Source organism: Hibiscus syriacus, unplaced genomic scaffold, assembly GCF_006381635.1.
Source record: "Hibiscus syriacus cultivar Baekdansim isolate YM2019G1 unplaced genomic scaffold, ASM638163v2 tig00002655_pilon, whole genome shotgun sequence".
Classification (NCBI taxonomy): Eukaryota; Viridiplantae; Streptophyta; class Magnoliopsida; order Malvales; family Malvaceae; genus Hibiscus; species Hibiscus syriacus.
In genome coordinates this window covers 534,689-557,173 of record NW_024061938.1, presented here as the reverse complement: position 1 = coordinate 557,173, position 22,485 = coordinate 534,689, and the positions used below count along the sequence as shown (strand labels likewise).

Here is a 22,485-nt window from a genome sequence, read left to right as displayed (position 1 = left end):
GAATAAGGTTAGAGATTTAAAATAATGTGTGATATGTATATGTTATATATAATGTTATATTATTTTGATGTGGCATTATAAGATGATATGTTCATGCATGTGTAAATAGTTGGAGTTCTTTTATAATTTAATGCCTCACTAAGTCAAAGACTTAGCGTGTGATTGTTTCACACGTAGGTTACAGAACGAGAAGAGAAGTTAAGAGGAGCAAGACAGGTTAGCACATTCCTTACGAATATCAGATTAGAAACCTATGGAATCTATGTATTTTGTGTTACAAAATTTAGTTGGCATGTAGCTACAAGATTTGGATTGAATATGCTCTGATTGGTTTGTAAAACGATTTAATTATAATAATTTCTATAAAGTACTCATTTTTTTTCAAATGATGAATTTAAGATTTTGGTGGATTTGTAAAGAAAAGAGTTTTGAAAAGTCAATGTGACACCTCGGACTCGGATACGGGTTGGGGGTGTTACAGGGGAAACCAAGCGAAGGCAAACGTTCTTAGTCTCAGATCCACAAACATCATTTTTTTCTTTTTGATTCTTGAAAGAGAGAGATAAATAGAGAGAGTGGGGAGTTCTCCTATCCTCACACACTATCTTCTTTCAAAAGCGGTCTACCATCGATACTAACCTTTGAGCTAAATCAGCTGCATTTCACCAGCATGGCTAGAGAGTTGAAGAAACATTTGAAGAGGCTCAATGCCCCTAGGCTTTGGATGCTTGACAAACTGGGTGGTGCTTTGGCTCCAAAGTCATCATCTGGACCACACAAATCCAGGGAATGCTTGCCACTGATTCTTGTTATTCGTAACAGATTGAAGTATGCTCTCACATACAGAGAAGTTGTTGCTATTCTCATGCAGAGGCATGTTATGGTAGATGAGAAGGTTCGCACGGATAAGACCTATCCTGCTGGTTTCATGGATGTTGTGTCCATTCCTAAAACAAATGAGGACTTCCGTCTTCTTTTTGACACCAAAGGACGTTTTCGTCTTCATGCCATCACTGGTGATGAAAGCTAGTTTAAGCTGTGCAAGGTTCGATATGTCCAATTTGGCCAGAAAGGTATTCCATACCTCAATACATATGATGGGCTTACTATCCACTACCCTTTAAATATATTATAAATGAGACCATGTTTTAATAGCTAAACCCATTTGCATGTAACCCACGTGTATTTATTTTTTTTAGTTTTTATTTTTTTTTATTTTTCCCTTTTTTACTAACTTTTATTTATCTTTGTTATCTATTGTATTTATTTTGCTATTATTATTATTATATTAATATTTTTTTTCTTTTTTCATATTTTTTCTATTTTTTATAATCTAACATTTTTTACTTTCTAGGGATGTTTTCAATCGATTAAAGGTAATTAATTCAAATCGAATTTTTAAATTTAAATTTAAATTTTCGTAATTAAAGACAACCGACAAATTAATTGGTACCGAAAGGGCGGTTCAAGGGTGCTAATCCTTCCTTGACCGTAATCGACTCTCTAATCCGACACGTTTCTGGTAAAACACAGATCAGACAAGATGATGTCCGATCTGCCTAAATGTTTTTAAAATGGTCGGTGGCGACTCCAATTCGTTTAATCCAAGTCGAAGCCCAACTCCAGGGCCTACCCGAAAGACGGCCGCGACACCTATAATCGTTGATGTTGTATTTTATAGATCAACTATTCATTTACATTATGTTATTGAGTCAATGCTTGGAACATTATGCCGTTGAGTCAGTGCTCGAAAGTAACAACAATACAAGTAGACATCATATCCCAGTCAACAGGTTAACGTCCAACTTAGACAACCACTAATTTTTTTAATAGAAAATGATGAGTTTGGAACATATGAGTAGTCGGGTGATCATTTTATAACTTTTAATAGTTGGAAGACTAAAAAAAGTAATGTCCTATAGTCGGGGGATCATTTTATAACTTTAATAACCAAGGGACTTAACAAAGTAACCCTCTATAGTCGGGGACCATTTGTGTAATTTACCTAGTTATATTAATTGACAATCATTAAACTTAACATTTACAGAATCAATTTAATGGTTATTAACATGACATTAATTATACGTACTCATCAAGATTTTCTTTTGTTAAATTCATTATAGAAATTAATTGAATGAAGTTATTGAAGTGCTTAATTAATGATAGGAAATTAATGTAACCTAAGACATCTTCTTAAAAATTATTGTTTTATAATAATTTAAGTATTAAAAGTATATTATTTTTTTCATTTATATATTTAAAATATTTTTTTAAATCAAAGTAGGTATCTAAAATATATTATTTTTCATTGTACCTAAAATATTTTTAGTTAATTTCATTTCAATTTTAGTTTTAAGTACCTAAATAAAAAGGATGCTATACTTCAATTACCTACTTTAATAAAGAAATATTTTATAAATGTTTAGATATATATTTTAAATATTTGAATGAAAAAAGATAATATACTTTAGAGATCAAAATATATTTTAAATATCTAGATAAAAAAGTATAGTATATTTTAGATAATTATTTTTTGGGTAAAACTACATATTTACTTACTCAATTATCACTTTGGTTCTGTTTTGGTCATCCAACTATTTTTTTTAAAACCATACTTAATGTTATATTTTGATTCCGTTTTAGTCACCTTCTATTAAAAAATAAACAGAAGAACAGTCATGATATATTTTTTAATTTTTTTTCAATTATGACCTGACATTATTTTTGGTGATATGTCAACATCACTATTAATTTTTTAACGGTGAGTGACCAAAATGGAACTATAGATAACATATTGAAAAAAAATAAAAGTTGGGTGGCTAAACGGAACCAAAGTAATAGTTAGATGACTGAATACATAGTTTACTCTTTTTTATAAAAAAAATAGGCCTAAAAACTATTATATAATTTATATTTAAAATCTTCGTACTCAATTTCAAATTTTAGAAGTGACATTGCTGGAAATACCAGAAACATAGTGGCAAAAATATTCATATTTTTTATAAATTAAAAAATTTCATATTTATGACTATTTGTATTTATTTATTTATTTTAGTCTGGGTAAAATAACTGCCGTGAATGGCAGAAAAGGTAATTTATAGCTAAAATGAGGGGCATTTAGCGTTCCAAAACGGAAAGAGAAAAGGAAAAGCGAAAAAGTTAAGGGACGCGACCTGTAAATATACGGAAAGTTAAAGGATAGATAGAAAATCAAATTCAATTTCATTTTTCGAGCGAGGAAAGTAAATATTTTCTAGAGGTAGATCTGAGTCAAGCAATTAACTTGGTATAGGACTCGGTCGACTCGTGCTATAGATGCGACTCTTCGCTTCAAAGATTCAGATCGTCAACCTTCGGATCCTGTATTATTCAAATTGACGTTAACCTTTCGATTTAACTTACCTTCTCTCTTTCTGAAGTTTAGACTTTCACGAGGCCGAATTGGAAAGGAAAGGAAAGGAAAACCTAATCGATTCCGCCGGGTATCGGATACTATTTTGGATGCTGCACCTGCTTCCTCAGGTTTGGCTTTTCTTGTTTTTACATTTTGTCTATTTGTTTATTGTTTATTGTTTGGCTGCCTACAAAATGAACGAAAATAAACGAAGGAAGATAAATGAATATTTTTGGTGATTATTAAAAAAACATGTGGAATTTAATTTAGAGTAAACTAGTGAAAACATTTATTTTTTATTTTCTTTTTCCTTTTTTTTGTCTGTAATTTACTATTTTTTGGTGTTTAAAAAGCAAACTCTCGTGGCGCTAATATGGAAGTTTTACTTATTGGAGATCTTTCTTTTGTTTATTGCTTGTTTTTAGGATCGCATTTAAAGATTTGAACTCCGTGGAAGCTGTAACTTCTCTGTAAATGGAACTGAGGATGAAAAAAATGACTATCATTTGAGCTGATGTAAAGAAATTACCGCATTGCCAATTAATCTTTTAACATGTGTTAGTATTGAAGTTGCATAGTAAAGATTAAAAGCCCTAAACCTTAGAAAATTTTGAATCATTTATCTTAAAATATAGTGTTTTGGAGAATTTGAGATTAAGCTAGGAGTGGATTTTTTTGTTTATCATTATGTTTCCGATGATAGGAGTATTGGATACGGAGGAAAAGATAATCTAGGAATATAAATCTAAAGACGGAGTCAAGTATAATGGAGGATCTTTCCAAATATTCCCATAGTCCTGTCCATTTAGCTGTTGCCCGCCGTGATTATGCTGGGCTTAGGCGCATTATCTCGACACTCCCTCGGCTTGCTAAAGCTGGCAAGGTTAATACTGAAGCCGAATCCCTTGAGGCTGAGAAACAGGCTGATGCTGTCTCGGCTGTCATAGATCGTCGTGATGTCCCAGGTAGGGAGACTCCACTGCATTTAGCAGTTCGATTGAGAGATCAGATCTCCGCAGAGATTTTGATGGTGGCTGGAACAGATTGGAGTCTTCAGAATGAGCAGGGTTGGAGTGCTTTGCAAGAAGCTGTTTGCACAAGGGAAGAGGCAATTGCTATGATCATTGCTCGACACTACCAGCCGCTTGCCTGGGCAAAATGGTGCCGGAGGCTTCCCAGGATTGTTGCCTCAGCAGCTCGTATCCGTGACTTTTACATGGAGATGTCTTTTCATTTTGAAAGTTCAGTCATTCCATTTATTGGACGCATTGCACCGTCAGACACCTACCGGATTTGGAAGCGGGGTTCAAATCTCCGTGCTGATATGACACTTGCTGGATTTGATGGGTTCCGTATTCAAAGATCGGACCAAACATTCCTCTTTCTAGGGGAAGGCTACACTTCTGAGGATGGGAATGTTTCTCTTCCTCCAGGCTCTTTGATTGTTCTTTCTCACAAGGAAAAAGAAGTTACAAATGCCCTAGAGGGGGCTGGTGCACAACCAACTGAATCAGAAATTGCTCATGAAGTGCAATTGATGTCTCGAACTAATATGTACAGGCCTGGTATTGATGTCACTCAGGCTGAACTTGTTCCTCATTTGAACTGGAGGCGACAAGAGAGAAGCGAGATGGTTGGAAACTGGAAGGCTAAAATTTATGATATGCTTCATGTGACAGTCAGTGTGAAGTCAAGGAGGGTTCCAGGTGCAATGACTGATGAAGAGCTTTTTTCTGTGGATGATGAAGAAAGGATGCCAAATGGTGGTGAAAATGACGAGTATGATGATGTATTGACAGCTGAGGAAAGGATGCAGTTGAATTCGTCACTTCATATGGGAAATTCAGATTGTTTTGATGATGATGAGCATGGAGTTGTTGACTGCCAAGAAAATGGACCAGGAGGTTCCTATGAAAATTGTGAATCAAATGGTGTTGCTAAGGAGAAGAAGAGCTGGTTTGGGTGGAACAAGAAAGGCTCAAAGAATTGTGATGATCCTGATGATTCAAAAATTGGGAAGTTCTCAAAGTTCGCTCCTGAAGGTAGCAATCAGAAACAAGCTGATAGTCGTAGATCATCATCTGAATTTGCAAAGGAAGATGCTGCAGATGGCAAGAAGGGTAAAGATAAAAGCAGCAAGAGGAAGAAAAAGAAAGGGGGAAATAATGATCCCAAACTTGAGAGTGAGTACAAGAAGGGTTTGAGACCTGTTTTGTGGTTAACACCAGATTTCCCTTTAAAGACAGAGGAACTCCTGCCTTTACTTGACATATTAGCCAACAAAGTCAAGGCTATAAGGAGATTAAGAGAGCTTTTGACAACTAAGCTGCCTTTGGGCACATTTCCTGTCAAGGTAATTTAAGCTATATAAAGCCAACAACACAAACATTTATGTGATTTGAAGTCAAACATTCAGTTTAGGTTTCAATTGTTTTCATAAATCATGTTTTTATTTTATGTCAGTGAAGTTTTCTCTATTTAATTTGTTCTTTTTGAGGTTGGAACAGAGGAAGTTATGATAAAAAAAATACTGGAACAGAGGAAGTTATGATAAAAAAAATACTGAAGTAGATTTGAGGCTTCACAGTTGACTATGAGTACTAGTAATGTCTGAAAATGAAGAGCCATCAATATCTTTAGGCAGGAAAAACTGTACTAGGTTAGAGCAAATACTCAAATTGCTATGAACACTTTGCTGGCCTTATTTTACTTGCTTAGCTCCTGTGATCTAGTCACCCATTTTCTTCACATCAATTCTAACAAACACAAGAAATGAATCTATTAGTGGTATCTTTGGTCCTATGGTGCATAAAATTCGATTACATTTTGGTGTTGATTGGAAATTAACTTGAATAAGTGCTGAATTAGGAGGTTGTTTTGTGTTAACTAGTGAATTGAGGTCCGGTTGTGCAATAGATTGTGAGCTTATTGTTATTTGCGAATTACTTATATAATGTACATGCATGGAAGAAGTCATTCTTATATTATTAATGGTTTCTGGTTGAAATGCTTAGGATGGTTTGGAAATTGCTCACGTGAACTGTGTTATTAGCATTTGTGTTTGATAATAGAAGACAGAGATAGTTTTTGTGTATGGGTGGTGTAGAAATAAAATTTATTCGATGGGAATATGCTCTTTCACCATCTTTCTTTTTGTTGGATCTACAATTCGTGCAACTGTCATAATGCATTAGTGCTTGATGCTTTCGGACCCTAGCTGTAGTCACTAGGTGAAATCTTGTCTCATATAGGTATTAAGATTTAAGTGTCTTGTCATTTAATATTTCAAAATGATTGGGTGAGTGGAAATATAAATTATCCTTGAATGTGGAAATGAATATCTTTAGGTTTCAGAGGTTTAAGTTACGTTGGACCTATAAATTTTAGAAGGTGAAGCCACTTCTATAATCAATATTTATGTTCGCTGTTTGATGGAATCTGCCTAGAAGGCCAGAATTCTTTACTAAAATACGTAGATATGATTCAGACATTACAAAGCATTGTTTTGGTTATTATTTACATTTCTACCTTTGTATTTCTAGTTTAGGAGGCCACCTTGTTGACAGTGAACCAGATGCAATGTGCATTATAGTGAGGCTGCAAAATACCCTATTTATTCTTTTGCCAGTTCTATTATATTTCCTTTGAACATTTCTATCATGAATATTAACTTCGAAAGTGACCCTTATAAGATCTTCATTCTAATGTCTATGTTGAAACTTTTGTGGAAGTACAGTAGAAAGTGGTGTCTTATGAGTGTGACATGCTTTCTCAACAATTTGTATTGGGTCAGTTTCCTGTAAAATATCTATTTTTAAAATAGCTTTCTATTTAAATTTTGAATGGATTCACATTGATATCTTATTCATTCCCTATTCTAGGTTGCCATCCCTATTGTCCCAACTATTCGAGTTCTTGTCACTTTCACTAAATTTGAGGAGCTTCAGCCGGTGGAGGAGTTCACAACACCTCCTTCCAGCCCAATTCATTTCCAGGATGCTAAGTCAAAAGAATCAGAGGGTTCAACATCATGGATTTCGTGGATGAGAGGGACTCGCAGTGCCCAGTCAAGTGATAGTGATAGTAATCGGTACAAGGGCGAGGTTGATCCTTTCCACATACCGTCCGACTATACCTGGGTTGACGCTAACGAGAAAAAACGTCGCATGAAAGCCCAGAAAGCCAAAAGCAAGAAACACAGAAGGCCTGCCACAACCAAAGGTGGGGATGGAGGCCAGCAGGTGAATGAAGAGGTGGAAGGATAATTACACGATCCGGTTGTTTTACCCTTTTAGTGGCACCTACAACGGGTCGAAGAGGTAAGCCCCCCCATGCCCATCTGATGTTTTAATTCTCCAATGGGGCAGTTGATTAGCTGAATGATTGGTAGGGGAATATCATTGTTTAAAGAAGATCCTTGTCTTCTGTTTTGTTATGTGATGTGAAATTGGATAGGGACCAAAATCTCCTCTTTTTTAACTAGCTTTGTTTCAGTTCTATTTTTTATTGGACTTCAAATCTCTGTATATAAGCTCTTGGTCGTCAAAGTTTCATTTTTGTGATTGTTATTCTTTTACCTGTCATTGTTAGTTCTTTTTTCTTGCTCTTTTCCCCCACCTTTCGGGTCGTGTAAAGGTAAACTGGTAAAGGTTTGACAAGGATTTCAGGCTTGCATCAAGTGATACTCGCATATAGGTACTCAGATTTGGATGCAAGTGTCTGTCAGAAGCTAGTATGTATCAACACTTTCTTCGGATAGGTGTGTTATTCTAAATATCGAATAGTCGAAATATAAAACAGTTGCTCATTCAAAGCTGGGACAAGAGATTTGTTCCATTTAATTGCAACTATATCTACATATGTAGTCAGGGATCTCCTTGTTCATTTAAATACATGAAAAGAGACTAAACATTATTTGCAGAATGGCATGTATGAACAAAATTAATAGCTATAGTTTGTTTATCTAATATATGCATGCCTACAGTCAATCTCTGGTTCACAGGTTTCTCTACCAGAGCCTATCCTTATTGACGCTCAAGTATCCAGCCATTACTTTCCCTCCGGTGTTCCTCATGCCATCTACGAGAAGGCACCGTGTCTATCCCGATGCACCGATAAAAAAGTTCGATTCAACTGCCATCAAGAAATTTAAAAGAGGATTGTTCGGGCTGGTTTTTCTTCGTATGCAGCCATCGATATGATTCATCAAGAAAGAAATTTGGTAGGTATATAATTTTTCCAATTGATATCATGGAAAACGAGGGAAGTTTTTTGGTTATTCCAAGTGATATCTCAGTGGAGATTCCGAAGCGTGTTGTGCAGGTTCAGGTTGAAATTCTAATAAGTCCAGGTCTTTAACAATTAAGGTTAGATATAATTCTAATGTGTGGCGACTTTGATTGGTGGATGTAGGCTGAATTGTGCTATGTAGCACTTGACAACACTACAAGATGGGAACATCTAACAAAAAAAAAAATCGCTTAAAAACGACAGAAATCGATTGTAATCGAAAATGTTATCGAAAATATAATATTTTAGGTTGTATGCAACTTAAAATATTACATTCTACGTAACATTTTCGGTTACAACCTAAAATGTTAGATGCTTCATAACATTTTCGGTTGGCAATTAAAAAATGTTACATTTTTCGTAACATTATGGGTCAAACAAAATTGTAATGAAAAAGATAACATTTTAGGTTGTGTAAAGAATAGCAAGCCATGATAGATAAAAAAAATCAAGCAAAACATTATTATTCGTGCTACACCAAGATAAGGAGGAATAGTAAGTCGTAATGGATCAAAGAATTTAAACAAAGCATTGTTGTTCATGCTATACCAAGACAAGGAGGAATAATAAGCCATGATGGATCAAAGAGAACCTAAGCATCAAATAGTAAAAGGACAATGCAAAAGGACAAGCATTCAATGAAGTTATTGTTCAACCTCTTGTCATTTTAAACTATTATGAATTATCTTTTTTGAATTATTGTATAACTTTAGTCATTTTCATTAGCCGAAAAAAAATGTAAAAAAGAGATGGGAGCTATGTATAAAAAGGATCTAATTTTATGTTGGAAGACACGACCTCATTTTTTTATTTAAAGAATAAAATTATCTCAGAATCAAGATTCCCATTTCAATTTTATTTATTTTAACAAAATTTTATTTGTTTAAATCAAAATAAATTTTATTAAATCAAAACCATCCGATCCTCAGATCCACGAGAATATCTGGTATCGGAGCCAAGGAGCAACCTAAGATGTTACAAAGAATGTAACATTTTTTGTTGCAATATAAAATGTAAAAATATTTTCTTTTTCATAGTATTTCGGTCATGTTCGATTTCCATCGTGTTTTAGCTTTAAATTTTAGGTTGTACCACATAACTACCTAAAATTTTCAAGAAAAAAAAAACTCAAATCTTTTAAAAAATTATCTCCAAACAACCTTCAAATTCAAGAACAAGTTGAAGCAAAATTTTAAATTTTTATTATATAATGTTTAAACAAATTTGGATATTATACTAATATGTAATGGAGGTAGGTTGAACTGTGCTATGTAGCACTTGAAAATTCTACAGGATAGAAATATCTAAAAAATCTCGAAAGTCTAAAAAATCAGCCTAATTTAAGATTAAAAAATGACAGAAATCGAGTGTGGCCAAAAATGTTATCGAAAAGTATTACATTTTAGGTTAAAATATTAGTTTCTTCATAAGATTTTTAGATGGCAAAAGAAAATGATACATTCTTTTATAATTTATAGGTTGCAATTGAAAATGTTATAAAAAAATACAACATTTTAGGTTGTGTAACATTCGATTTCCGTTGTTTTTTAACTTTAAATTTTAGATTGTACCACATAACTACCTAAAAATTTCAAGCAGAAAAAAAAAACTCGAATCATTTAAAAATTTGTCTCCAAACAACCTTCAAATTCAAGAACAAGTTGAAGCAAGCTTTTAAATTTTCATTATATAATGTTTAAATAAATTTGGATACAACGTTTTGAATTTTTCTTGAATATAGTATTAGTCATTAGATTAAATAAATGTTTACATATAATATTTAGTTAGTTTAAAAATATTTAAATAAGTCAACAATTTTTAGAGAAAACGGTTATAAGCTCTCAAACGACACTCTCCTTCCTTAAGTTGTGAATTTATTGTCTATTAGGAGCAAAAATTTCCCCTTGTCCCAGCAGAAATTGTTCAAAAAAATATTTAAATAAAATATATTTTTCTTTAATTTGTTGTATATTTTATAATCAACGTTTATAAGAAGTAGAACTGTTTTTGTTGTTGTTGTTGTAAACATTGTGGAGTAAAATGCATTAAATAGAAATAAATTGGGGGTGAAACCAGAATTACGAGAAGTAAAAATGGACTAAACTGAATAAACATAAAAACATTAGAGCATAAAGGTGACATTAATCCTTTCCTCAAAAACCCCTAATTATTTAGTTATGGTTGTTTGCTAACTTAACCATCATATAACAGCTCTGTAGAGACCAAAATTCTGGAAAAGAGAATTGCAGGAGCCAGTAGCGGTTGGACTGGGAAGGGGGAAAACAAACCGTAAATATTAAAAATTTCGCCCACCGTGGGGCTCGAACCCACGACCACAAGGTTAAGAGCCTTGCGCTCTACCAACTGAGCTAAACGGGCCTTGCTCATGAAGACTAACTTTATTAATTTAATTGTTTAACATCACTATCTATTTGCTTTAGATGTAAACTAAAAAAATAGTAAGGGATAAGAATTTCACGAGAAATAAATTTAAATCTGATCGATGTCTGCCACATCACCTGAAGACAAGTCCTACGTGGAAAAAAGGTACCAACCCGATAAATAATAAAAAATAGTATCGTATTGAGAAATATTTTTTTAATGGATGATATTTGGGTAAAAAACCCAAACCCAAACATCATCAAATCAATCCAGGCAAAGAACATGCTTAATGTGTTGAAGATTTACTGTAAATGGACTTTTTGGTGTACAAATAATGTTTATAATTCAAAGCTAGCTAAATGTTTACATAAAGTCAACAAATAGTGGCAACAGTAGTATAGCAAGAAAAGGAATTCCCTACACTACTTTTGTTGTGCTCGTCTTGGCCCTCGTTGTCCTTCTGCAGCTTTACTTTCATCGACGATTCGGTCGTTGGAAACGTATGAAATTAATTTACATCTATCCAGCAAAGATATCACACATCATGAAAGAGACGCCTTATCTGGTCAATGTCTGCTGGCATTAATGTAACAGGGCAGCGCTTATACTGTGGCAATGAAATACAGCACAAATCAAATAAGTGCTTCAAGCTTTAGAAAGGAAAAAGATCTACTCAATGCTGAAAAGAACTTAAGATGAAAATAAACATGGATAATCTAAATGCATGCATACACGGTTCTTTTCACTGAGCCTTGCTGAATCGTCTCTCAACTTTTATAAACTATTAAAAATAACTAAATCCGTAAATGCACGGAAGCTTTGGTTTTAAGAAGTGGGTCTCCTTGAAGTTGGATAAGAGAGAAATTGCTTCTCATCGACAACACAACGAATTAATAAAACATATTCATTTTACTTAAAGAAGATATTTCCAATATTACTAGACTACTACTTCAAAGGGAGTCCAGGGAAGTTTCACTTAAGGTTGGAACAAATGCGAAAGGGAAAATATAATTTGTCAATTTTATGACATGATTAAAGGGTATCCTTCTGAAGGAATTCATACATTCTATGAAGCCCTTTTGGCAAGTTTCCCTACATACCATCATACATGTGAAGTGCGAAAAAAAATCACTTGGTTCACCAAATAGGGTTTAAAGGCTTTACCTGAGAAACATATTTGTGTGTGCAAGCATAACAGAAGACAAATCCTGAAACTGTAACTACTGATGGATTTGCACGCTTCTGTGAGCACAGTGGACAGATTGTTCTATCAGGTGCCAAGGGGATCCCATCTTTGGCAACCTGCATGGATGATTAGTGAAATTTTTGGTTATTAAGCAACCGAGTGAACAAAGCTTTCCCTTCTTATTTATTCTATTTTGGGATTGATAAATTGATAGAATAGAAACTTCCGCCAAAATCCTCAAATGGTTGCATAGTTTATGACCAATACATTAAAAGAAACAATGCCATCATTTCCTAGGCGATATCCCTGATTTAATATTCATCAATATATACAATGGAACACATGGAAACAGACATGCTCATAGATTATTCTCCATTTTCTTAAAAGAAATATGGTCCACGAAATAACAAGGAATTGTTTAGTGAGCATCTATATGTGAGGAGACAGAGAGGTGAATTTCTCACCTTTGGGGGTGGTGGTGGTGGAGTTGGGGGATACACAGTCGGAGCCAACATTCTCTCCTCAGCAGATTGATACCACCATTCCATCATCTATGATTATTGTGCACAAACAAAGATTATCCATATTGAAAAGGAAGTCAAAGCAAATTCCATTTCTATTCACAGAAATAAAGTTGAACATTACATGAAAATAAAGGTTTCAAGGAACAAACAAATAGCAAAGAATAGTTAACATTTAAATATTAACTTAAGAAAAGATGACAGAACTTTAAGAATTGTCAGATTTTATTGATATTGACTATTAAATCTCAATGATGTCAACTAGTCTTTCTACAACCAAAAAAATATCACTTGTACAGAATGTTGGTAGATTACTTGGTTATAAGGTTCATAAAACATCTTAATAAGAAAAATAGATGCAGAATTCTACCAAAAATACAACTGAAAGAACTCTTTGACACTTTTCTAGATTAGAATGTTGGATCCCATCGCTAGTCTTTGATCGGATTTCAGCCTGTTTTGTTCTTATTTTTGCTGCTCTTCTATGCAAGCCATATAGAGACTCAGCAAAAGAAGCATCTGTATAAGAATGTTATATAAGAGAAATGAGTCTCATTGACCCCAACATACATATTACAACTGCAACTAACAAAATTAAAGTAAAATTTACAACCAAACACTTCAAACAACATATAATGGGCCTTACTATAAGCTTCCAATGCAAGAAACAGGCTAGAAAGATGTTGAATTCCATAAAGAGCTAATAATGATAGTTTATCTTTTTTTTTTGGATAGAAATAATGATAGTTTATCATATACATAAAATGACCTTGTTCTCTGAGGAAAGAAAAGAAAAAAATTAGGGAACAGACAATGTGCTTCTACCTCTTACCACAAACAAGCTGGTTAGTTCTAGGGTTCAGGTTAAGGTTCATTGATGTTCAAAAAAGTAACCCAAAAAGTTTTTTCCGTATGCTAGAACTAATTGACGGTCTGCTACAACTCATTTTGAACAAGTGAGATCATGGAGCACAGTCAAGCTTTGAAATTTAAGAAGTTCTCCATGTCATATTGAAACAACCAGAATAAACTAAACTACCACCATCTCTGCTTATTCTCCTACACCATACAATTTCAATGGGTGAACGGAATGAACGATTGTATATGAATTATGACATAAAACAATTTTCAACACCTTCACTACTATCAAAGATTACATTGTATTTCATGCAGAAGCAACAAAAACAGATCCATAGTTCACAGAGACACAATAGAAAGCTAATAATAATTCCATACATAAATTGAACTCACTGTACAAATTGAGTGAAATCAGAGTGAGCATTAAAGTTTAGAATAACACATATAACTCGGAGGAAAACTAAGACTGGAGTACATAAAACACTGTCTATAATGTGGAAATAGGAAGACTCAAATAAATGTTGATAAAAAATACCTAGAAAAGAGGTTTAATTAGTATAGTAACTAAAAGAAAATCAATGCAGGAGGAGACCTGTAGTTCGTAGGCTATGCGTCTCAAGAACCAACATCAGCAAAGCAAAGAATCCATCTTCATAGTCTAACACCTTATGGCAGAATTGGTTTTCTCAATGCCAATACCTATCAATCCAAAAAATAAACCTCAAAGTACTTAATCCCGGGTAGCTATAATAACAGTACTCAAATCCATGAAAAAGAGTAGTTATTGAAGCAATCTGGAAAAAAAATTGTAATCAATCTACAAACTTACACTAAACAATAAGAAAAGAAGGCCTTTTGGAACAAACTGTTTGTTCCTCAGATACTTAACTAAAACATAAAATTATTTCATTCTAAAAGTTCCATAAACATGCATATGCACAAGAACCCAAGATTGACCCACTAATTGAATAGAGAATTTTTATAGAAAAACTGAAGAAATTTGAGAAATCATAAAGGAAAACAGAAATGGGTATTTCATATATATATATAAAAATGCTTCTTTTTTTTGTTTCAAATGTAAAGACAAATAGATAAAGGCTGACCCCAATTGAGTAAGTGAGGGCTGCACGAAGACTAGCCGGGAGTTGCTGAGCTGCATCCATTTCAAAGAATGTGGGACGAGTCCCTTGCCCTCCCACTTGAAACAACATCTTCTTCTTCTTCTTCTTCTTCCGCCGCTGCTAATCTCTTCGCGTGAAACTTTCCAGCTTCGGGTTTTTTTGATTTGGGGCTCCGGCAGTTTCCTTTTTCTTCATTTTGATTTGATCATGTCTTTATGGGAAAAGCACACACCACACCCTTATTTTTAACAAGTTTTATAATTGACGACCTACAGTTCTATTGATGATTCAAATTGCACTCCCATTACTAGGTATATTCATTGTCCGATTTTAAACGAATTAGTCGATCAAATTAAAATTTAGTCCAGTTAATTGGTCGAGTAATTCAATTAATAAATTGAAATAATTAAATATATTAAATATATAATATATTATATATATTATACATATATTTTAAGTTTAGACCTGTTAAAATCCAAATTCAATTATTATTAATCGCACTAGATCTATGAAAATTTCAAGACTCAATCAAATTTAAATTAATTCGAAAATAAATCGAATTAGCGGAATTTTTCTCGATCGAGTCAATAATTTTTTAAAAAAATCAATTCAATTAACTATTAAAGGAAAATTTGATTAATTTAATTTTAACTCAATTTGATCATCAAACAAATTAATCGATTGAATTTATACACTTTGTCGAAACGATTTTTTAACCGGGGTGGAAAAACGCGTTATTTTTAATTGTTCTCTTTACGATTGAATTTTAATTAAAAACAATGCAATTTTAGAAAACCTCTCGTTTCGAAAAAATTGGGATTCCTTTTAAATAAATAAAAATGTAGGTTCGAGGAGTCGCCACCAATCTTTGATTAGGGTGTGATTGGGCACCCAAAAACGTTGTCATTTTAAATAAAAATTAATTTTAATTAAAACGACAAATTTACGGTCTACGTTACCAAAATCCAAGTTCGGGAGTCGGTTACGTGTGGGGAAGGATTAGCACCCCCACAACGCCCTAAATCGGTACCTAGTCGATTAATTAATTTCTTTGCGACGAATTTCACAAGTTCAAATTTAATTTGATTAATGATCCCTTTAAACGACAAACATGCAAATTTGCAACATTCAAAGCAACAAAATAGATTTAATTTAAAATTACCAAGTCATTAGAAAGATAAAGAATATTCGATTATTTAAAAATATCGAGACCAGATCTTTAGTTCAGTTCTAACGACCTTTTCTCGAAAAGTTTAAATAGTCGAATATTTCCTTTTCTTTCGCTCCCAAATTTTACAAGGATATATCCGAATTTAATTAGGCGTTACTGACGGGATATACTTTTAATTTAAAATCGTCAAAGCGGATATCTAATCAGTTAAGACAACCACTTAAAACAATTTTAAATTAAAAAGATATTACCCTTAATTAAATTATGTAAATACATCGAGTTATGCACACGAGGTTAACACACGATATTAAAAATTATCTAATTAATAAATAATATATGAAAAACTAACATGCACTAACATTACTTAACGTATTAATATGTAACATACTAATGGGACTTAAATACGAAAAAAATAAAAACATAACATACCAAACTATACATGTTACACTAAAAACCAAATCACATTAAACCAAATTTTAATATCCAAAATATAAACAAAATAATCATTGAAATGAACATACGAGTAGTACACATAGTAAACAATGAAACCAGAATAAAACAAATCATCACCATAATGGACTAAAATTATAATAAACCCTAAACATACATAGGACTAAAAAGAAACATGCAAAACATTCAAAGTCAAAAGTCTAAGAAAACAGAAACTAAGTATATTACCACTCAGGACTAAAATGCAACATGCAGAACACGAGGGTCAAATGTTTAAAACAGTAAAGATTCAACTACAACACTACTTAGGACTAAAGTTAAATGCGGGTAAAATAAGAGACAAAATTATAAACATGCAAACAATGATTTATGGACCAAGATGCAACATCCGAAAATTAGGAGACAAAACTAAAATTCCCATAAAGCTCGACTTAAGGAACACACTGGAATGAAAAGAAAAAGGAAGGACCTAAACTGCTGTTAGCCCATTTTCCTAAAACTCGGTTCACCTCTACCAGCCTCAAGATGCTGCCGTTTCGCGCCTCCGTGAAACTACGCCGTTTTGGCGTGATAATATATGGGATATCAGGGTAAGCTTTTTACCCTAATTTCATTTTATCTCAGCCTAACCCAGACAGCCCCTCGTCGCTTCTCTCAAACTCTCCCTCTTCTAAACGAGACAAAGGCCACCGCTCCTCGCCGTAGCAGCCTCCGCCGCCTAATGGCTCCGATGAGGAACTCCCGAGCCTTAACTCTTCACTCTTAGAAAACCCAAGACCTAAATACCTCAACCACGAAACCCACTGCTAACCACCATAGCCAACAAACTCTGATGAGGAGTTAAACCTATACCCAAACCCCCGACGGCCAACCTTACCCTGAAAACGGAAGCTAAAGGCTAAGGAACTAAGGAGTTACCTTCTATCTGAGGATGATTTGACTCCGATGAATGGCGATGATACTCTCGGTTCCGGAAAGGTAAGGGTTCTCTGACTTTTGGGTCTTCTAGTTGCTAATTTTTGTTCGAAACTATTTCTATTTTTGCTGAGGGTTGCTTTCTGATCTTCGTTTGGATGGCATTTCACTAGTTTTTAGAGCTCTTCATTTTTTATAATGATTGTAAAAAAAACAAAAAAAAACTTATGAAGAAATCGGGAAAATAAACTGTAAAAATGATTTCTAGCCTTTCATTCCTCTGTAAAATCATGGAAGGATCCCCTGTTCACATTGCTTTCGAATACGGGGGAATCCTTCTCCAGTTACACTGCTTTTCGTTCAAGAACCCCCTTGTTGTTACCGAAAAATCCCCTCCTCTGTTGGTTTTTTTGGTTCCGTGCTCTGCTGTTCGTGAGCTCTCTATTGGTATCCTTCTTTCCCTGCTCTCATGTTCTTTGCTTGTTCTCCAATTGATCACTGACCCCTTCTGCTCGAAATGGTTACCCCTATTCCGAATCCCCTTCCTCTCTGGTCTCTCCCCTCCTTTGTTGGTGAATTTTTTTTGGTTATGTTCTTGATGGCTAATGGTCGATGGATCTCCCCCCTCTGCTGTTCGTGATTGCTAACCGAGAGCCCTTCCTCTGTTCCTTCTATATTTTTCCCTCCCGTCCTTTGTTACTGCTCTTCTGCTTTAACCCCCTATTGTTCCCTTGTTCTTCGCGTGTTGTAGGTCACGGGTGATGGGGAGCCGAGCTTGTCTGCTCGGGTATGGTCCTGGCAGGAGCTTCTGGTGGTGTTTGCTCGGGGTGCCGAGCCTTGTCTGTCGTGCTTCACGTGGGTGGATGGTAAGCCCGGGTTGGAAATGGTGAAGGCACTGGCACGGGTTGGAAATGGTGAAGGCACTGGCACGGGTTGGAAATGGTGAGCTCACGTGATGTTTCAACCGGGTCCTATTTTGGGTTTGATGAGTTTCAGGTTTGGGTATGATGACCTATTGTAATTGGGTCCGATTTGGGCCTCATTTGTAATTTGGGTTTAGGTTTATAAGATGTACAAGGACTCTAAACATTTAATTTGGATTTGGGATTGAATTTGGGGCTTCAATTTATATCTTGAATTCCAAAACGAAGCAAATATGATCACAATCCAATTAAGCACCTAAAATTCCCAAATGCAAGCTTCCTCGCTTCATCATTTGAATTAATTCTTCATCGAACACCTTCATATTAATTTGATCATCTTCAAATGGATTCAAATGGATTCAAATGGCTCGGACGAAATTGGGGTATTACAGCTGCCCCTCTTTGCTCGTTGTTGTGAACAGAATAATGTGGCAAAGACAAAAAATAACCTAATTTTGTCTGACCGCACCGTCTATTTCCCTTCTTTAGTCTTATTCTTGACTTTCGCCTCTATCTCACGTGCACAAACCCGAGAATATTCGACTTTTTTTTTTCCGATGGTTTGCTCCAACATTCTTCTATGAAAGCTTAAAATGGCTCGGACGACTCATATTGTACTTGGGTATTTTTGTCCAATTCCATCTTCTTACTTCAAAATTTGATGAGGGATATGCTCCACTCCTCCCCCGGGGTGAGACTTGAAAAATCCTTGGAAAACATGTTCACTCCCTATTCCTTCATGGAGTGGAAACTCGTACAATCTTTTGCCTACAGGTTCGCTCCCTCTTTCTTCAGGGAGTATAGAACTCGAAAATCCTTTGAAAACGTGTCTGCTCCTTATTCCTTCAGAGAGTATGAGACTCGAACAATCTTCAACAATCGGGTCTACTCCCTATTTCTCCAGAGAGTATAAGACTCACAATCTTCATCAATCGCGTCTGCCCCCTATTTCTTCAGAGAGTATAATACTCGAACAATCTTCAACTATCGTGTCTCCCCCCTATATCTTCAGAGAGTATAAGACCCACAATCTTCAACGATCGTGTCTGCTCCCTATTTCTTCCGTGAGTATAAGACCCACAATCTTCAACAAATGGGTTCGCTCCCTATTTCTCTAGGGAGTATGGAACTCAGACATATTCTTCAAATGGGTTCGCTCCCCCTTTCTCTAGGGAGTATAGAACTCGAAAATCTTTTCAAACGGGTTCGCTCCTTCCTTCTTTAAGGAGTATAGAACTCGAACATCTTCAAACGGGTTCGCTCCTTCTTTCTTTAAGGAGTATAGAACTCGAACATCTTCAAATGGGTTCGCTCCCTCTTTCTTTAGGGAGTATGGAACTCAGACATCTCTTCAAACGGGTTCGCTCCTTCTTTCTTTAAGGAGTATGGAACTCGAACATCTTTAAACGGGTTCGCTCCTTCTTTCTTTAAGGAGTATAGAACTCGCATATCTTCACACGGGTTCGCTCATTCTTTCTCTAGGGAGTATGGAACTCGGACATCTTCAAACGGGTTCGCTCCCTCTTTCTCTAGGGAGTATGGAACTCAAATAATCTTCATTTGCTTCACCACTTTATTGTGAAGGCTTGAGTTTGATTTGCTTCAAAGGTCGAACCTGAAAATCAAACATTATCAATCATTAATGTATGCTTGAAGATTCGAAAAACATTATACTCAAAAATTTAGAATTTAAAAGAATCTTTTCGAAATCATTTCTCTTGTGAGAGCTTGTCTCGCCGCAATTGAATACGAGAGTCTTCCTTGACTTGACTGCCATTTGAACCTCTCCCTTTCTGAGACCTTGAATCGGTTAATGACTCCTCGCGCGCGTTTCCTTTTAATCACTTGATCAGCTTCTTTGCACTCGAAAACTTTTTCTTTTTCTCGTACATCTGATGGTCGGATGGTTTGTTCCAACACTCTTCTGAGAAGGCTTAAAATGGATCTGCTTCACTACTTTTTGGTGAAGACTTAAGATGGTTTGCTTCACTACTCTCTGGTGAAGACTTATGATGGTTTGCTTCACTATTCTCCGGTGAAGGCTTCAGATTGATTGCTTCCCTATTCTCCGATGAAGGCTTCAGATGGTTTGCTTCACTATTCTCCGGTGAAGGCTTCAGATTGATTGCTTCACTATTCTCCGGTGAAGGCTTCAGATGGTTTGCTTCACTATTCTCCGGTGAAGGCTTAGGATTGACTTTTCTCCAATCTCATGTGTACAAGTCTTTCTTTATACACGAAAATCTTCGTTTTTCTTCTACATCTGATGGTCTTCACTTCAAAGCAATGCTTCTTCTGTGGATTAGACCTCTCTGTTCTTCAGGGTGTGCCTTTTTAAATGCAACTCTTTGTATTTGAGGTTTGAAATCTCCCTTTCAATCATCGGGATTTCAACATTCTGCATATTCTCTCTTCAATGGAAGACCTGTCAAAATCATGTGTTTATGCATAAATCATTAATGCAATTAAATGTATCTGTGTCATGCATTTTCTTTTATGCAGATGATGTTCTCATAAATGCATAAATGTTGAATCAATCTTTGTTTGCCTTCAAATTGGCGAACTCAGTCTTCTTCTACTTGATCATTCTTTCCAGGGTCTGTTTTCTATACTCGTGTAGCAACTCATAGTTTCCAACTTGCATTTTTTACGAGCCCTTTGATATTCTTCTATCTTCTTGTCATCTTTGCTTTCTTTCTTCACTTCGGAGAAAGTGTTTTCTCTCTCAATATCTTGCTATAGTCAGAAATACGACTGTGTTGCCCCATTTCCGTCCTCAGCTCAACTATGCTTTCAGAGTTGTTCTTTCAGGACTCTGCCATTGATCGATGCAGTTGATTTGCTTTACAAGGTAAGCTCAGCTCAAATTCCCGGTCTGCCCCTGACACTTTAAGTTGTGAGACTCATTCTCAATAATTTCTTGGTCTGAATCTTGTCATCCCAACATGATGTGGGTTCAGTCTTTCCCCAACATTATCTTATACTGGTACGGGCCTTCAAAATGCCCCAACGCCTCAAATTGTAAGGCTCATTCTTAATGCCTCCTTGGTTTAAATCTTATCATCTCAACATGATGTGGGTTCAGTCGTGCCCTAACATATACGAATGTTCTCATTCTGGTGTCACTACACAGTAGTGTTGTCAAATAGTTTGAGGGATTTTCTTCATGCTACTTAAGAAGTGATCAACCCTTCTAACACAATGTCTTTCATTTTCATTCGGGCTGAGATATGTGCCCCTTCTGAATGATGAGATAATCTTCTTCTTACTGGGTTACTGACAACGTCACAAAGAAATGTTGCCAGTTCTGTCTTTCATCTATTCTGATCTCTTGGACCTTCTACTTCAAGGTCGCGAAATGCTTCATGTTATGGCGCCGCTTATTCTTTTTCTCCAATAGAGGCACAATGAGCCTCACCCGCTTCAAGGACCTTTTACATTTGAATTGTCCTGTTTGAAAATGCTTTTCTCTTTCTCTTATTTTAGGGAGTAAAGAATGAAAGAATCTTATAAAACATTGTCCCTTAATTCAGACTCACAATCAAATCAAATCATAAACATGAATTCACAGAATATCAAAAGAATCAATAGCTCTTTAATGTTTTCAGGGTTATAAATCTTTGACAAGTGTCAAAATTGAGGGGTTGGTTTTAGGTTGGCTTCCTATTTTCTAAGGCTTCGACCACCAAAATACCATCTCTTTCTTGATCGTTGTGACCATCACAACATGCCCTTCTTTCTTGGCTTGGTATTTTAATCGGATGCGGACAAAATGACGCAAATAGTATACTCCATTACTAGACTTTCCAGAACACTTCCATTTCAGTTCTCTGAAATCTTCCATTTGTTCAAGCTTCGTAGACTCCTCTAACCAAGGTAGTGCAGAAATATCGATCTAAAAATGAAATTTCTGAGTGCTCGTGTGAAATTGACTATGACAGGTGTTCCTTAACTCCCTTAGTCCATTTTTATCGCAACTCCTTATTTAGATAAACTTGATTTAATTTGCCATTATCGGGCTAGCTGAAATCAGCTTTATTGTAATTTGCCTTTATCAGGCTAGCTGAAGGGTTCATCTCATCACAAAGTCTTTGACTTGACAATCACAGTGGAGCATACACCGAATTGCCAGGTACCCGATCAAGGTCATGGTTTGAGTATAATCTATTCATAAAGCCAGGGTTTTCGAGTTTCCTCTATAACCAATTGCCTTAGTGGAATAGCTCAGCTTTATTGTATACATGTATATTATATATTTTGATGAGTATGTGGATT

General features: G+C 35.2%; 2 protein-coding genes, 1 non-coding gene and 1 pseudogene across 4 annotated transcripts; 2 read left to right on the top strand and 2 right to left on the bottom strand.

Annotated features, from left to right (window-relative positions):
- Window positions 1-610: 610 nt before the first annotated feature.
- Window positions 611-1,079, top strand: LOC120148089 (40S ribosomal protein S4-like). Its single transcript, XM_039161282.1, has one exon. It carries the CDS (start codon window positions 671-673, stop codon window positions 1,028-1,030), a length of 360 nt encoding a protein of 119 aa, XP_039017213.1. The 5' UTR covers window positions 611-670; the 3' UTR covers window positions 1,031-1,079.
- A 2,193-nt stretch (window positions 1,080-3,272) lies between these two features.
- Window positions 3,273-7,852, top strand: LOC120148413 (ankyrin repeat domain-containing protein 13C-like). Of its 2 annotated transcripts, none has more exons than XM_039161543.1 (4): window positions 3,273-3,522; window positions 3,834-3,910; window positions 4,098-5,747; window positions 7,276-7,852. In XM_039161543.1, the coding sequence occupies exons 3-4, from the start codon at window positions 4,161-4,163 to the stop codon at window positions 7,657-7,659; spliced, it is 1,971 nt and encodes a 656-aa protein (XP_039017474.1). In that variant the 5' UTR covers window positions 3,273-3,522; window positions 3,834-3,910; window positions 4,098-4,160; the 3' UTR covers window positions 7,660-7,852. The 2 variants fall into 2 exon arrangements, with proteins under 2 accessions (XP_039017474.1, XP_039017480.1); XM_039161549.1 differs by having other exon boundaries at window positions 3,820-3,910.
- Window positions 7,853-10,989: 3,137 nt separating this feature from the next.
- TRNAK-CUU lies at window positions 10,990-11,062 on the bottom strand. Its single transcript has one exon. It is a non-coding gene; the product is annotated as a tRNA-Lys (tRNA).
- A 460-nt stretch (window positions 11,063-11,522) lies between these two features.
- Window positions 11,523-14,908, bottom strand: LOC120147992 (annotated as a pseudogene).
- Between the last annotated feature and the right edge of the window lie 7,577 nt (window positions 14,909-22,485).

Bases quoted from the DNA above. Each gene is read 5' to 3' on its own strand.
- LOC120148089 (XM_039161282.1), top strand. From the start codon at position 671: ATGGCTAGAGAGTTGAAGAAACATTTGAAGAGGCTCAATGCCCCTAGG.
- LOC120148413 (XM_039161543.1), top strand. From the start codon at position 4,161: ATGGAGGATCTTTCCAAATATTCCCATAGTCCTGTCCATTTAGCTGTT. The intron at 5,748-7,275 runs GTAATTTAAGCT...TCCCTATTCTAG, and splicing joins TGGGCACATTTCCTGTCAAG to GTTGCCATCCCTATTGTCCC.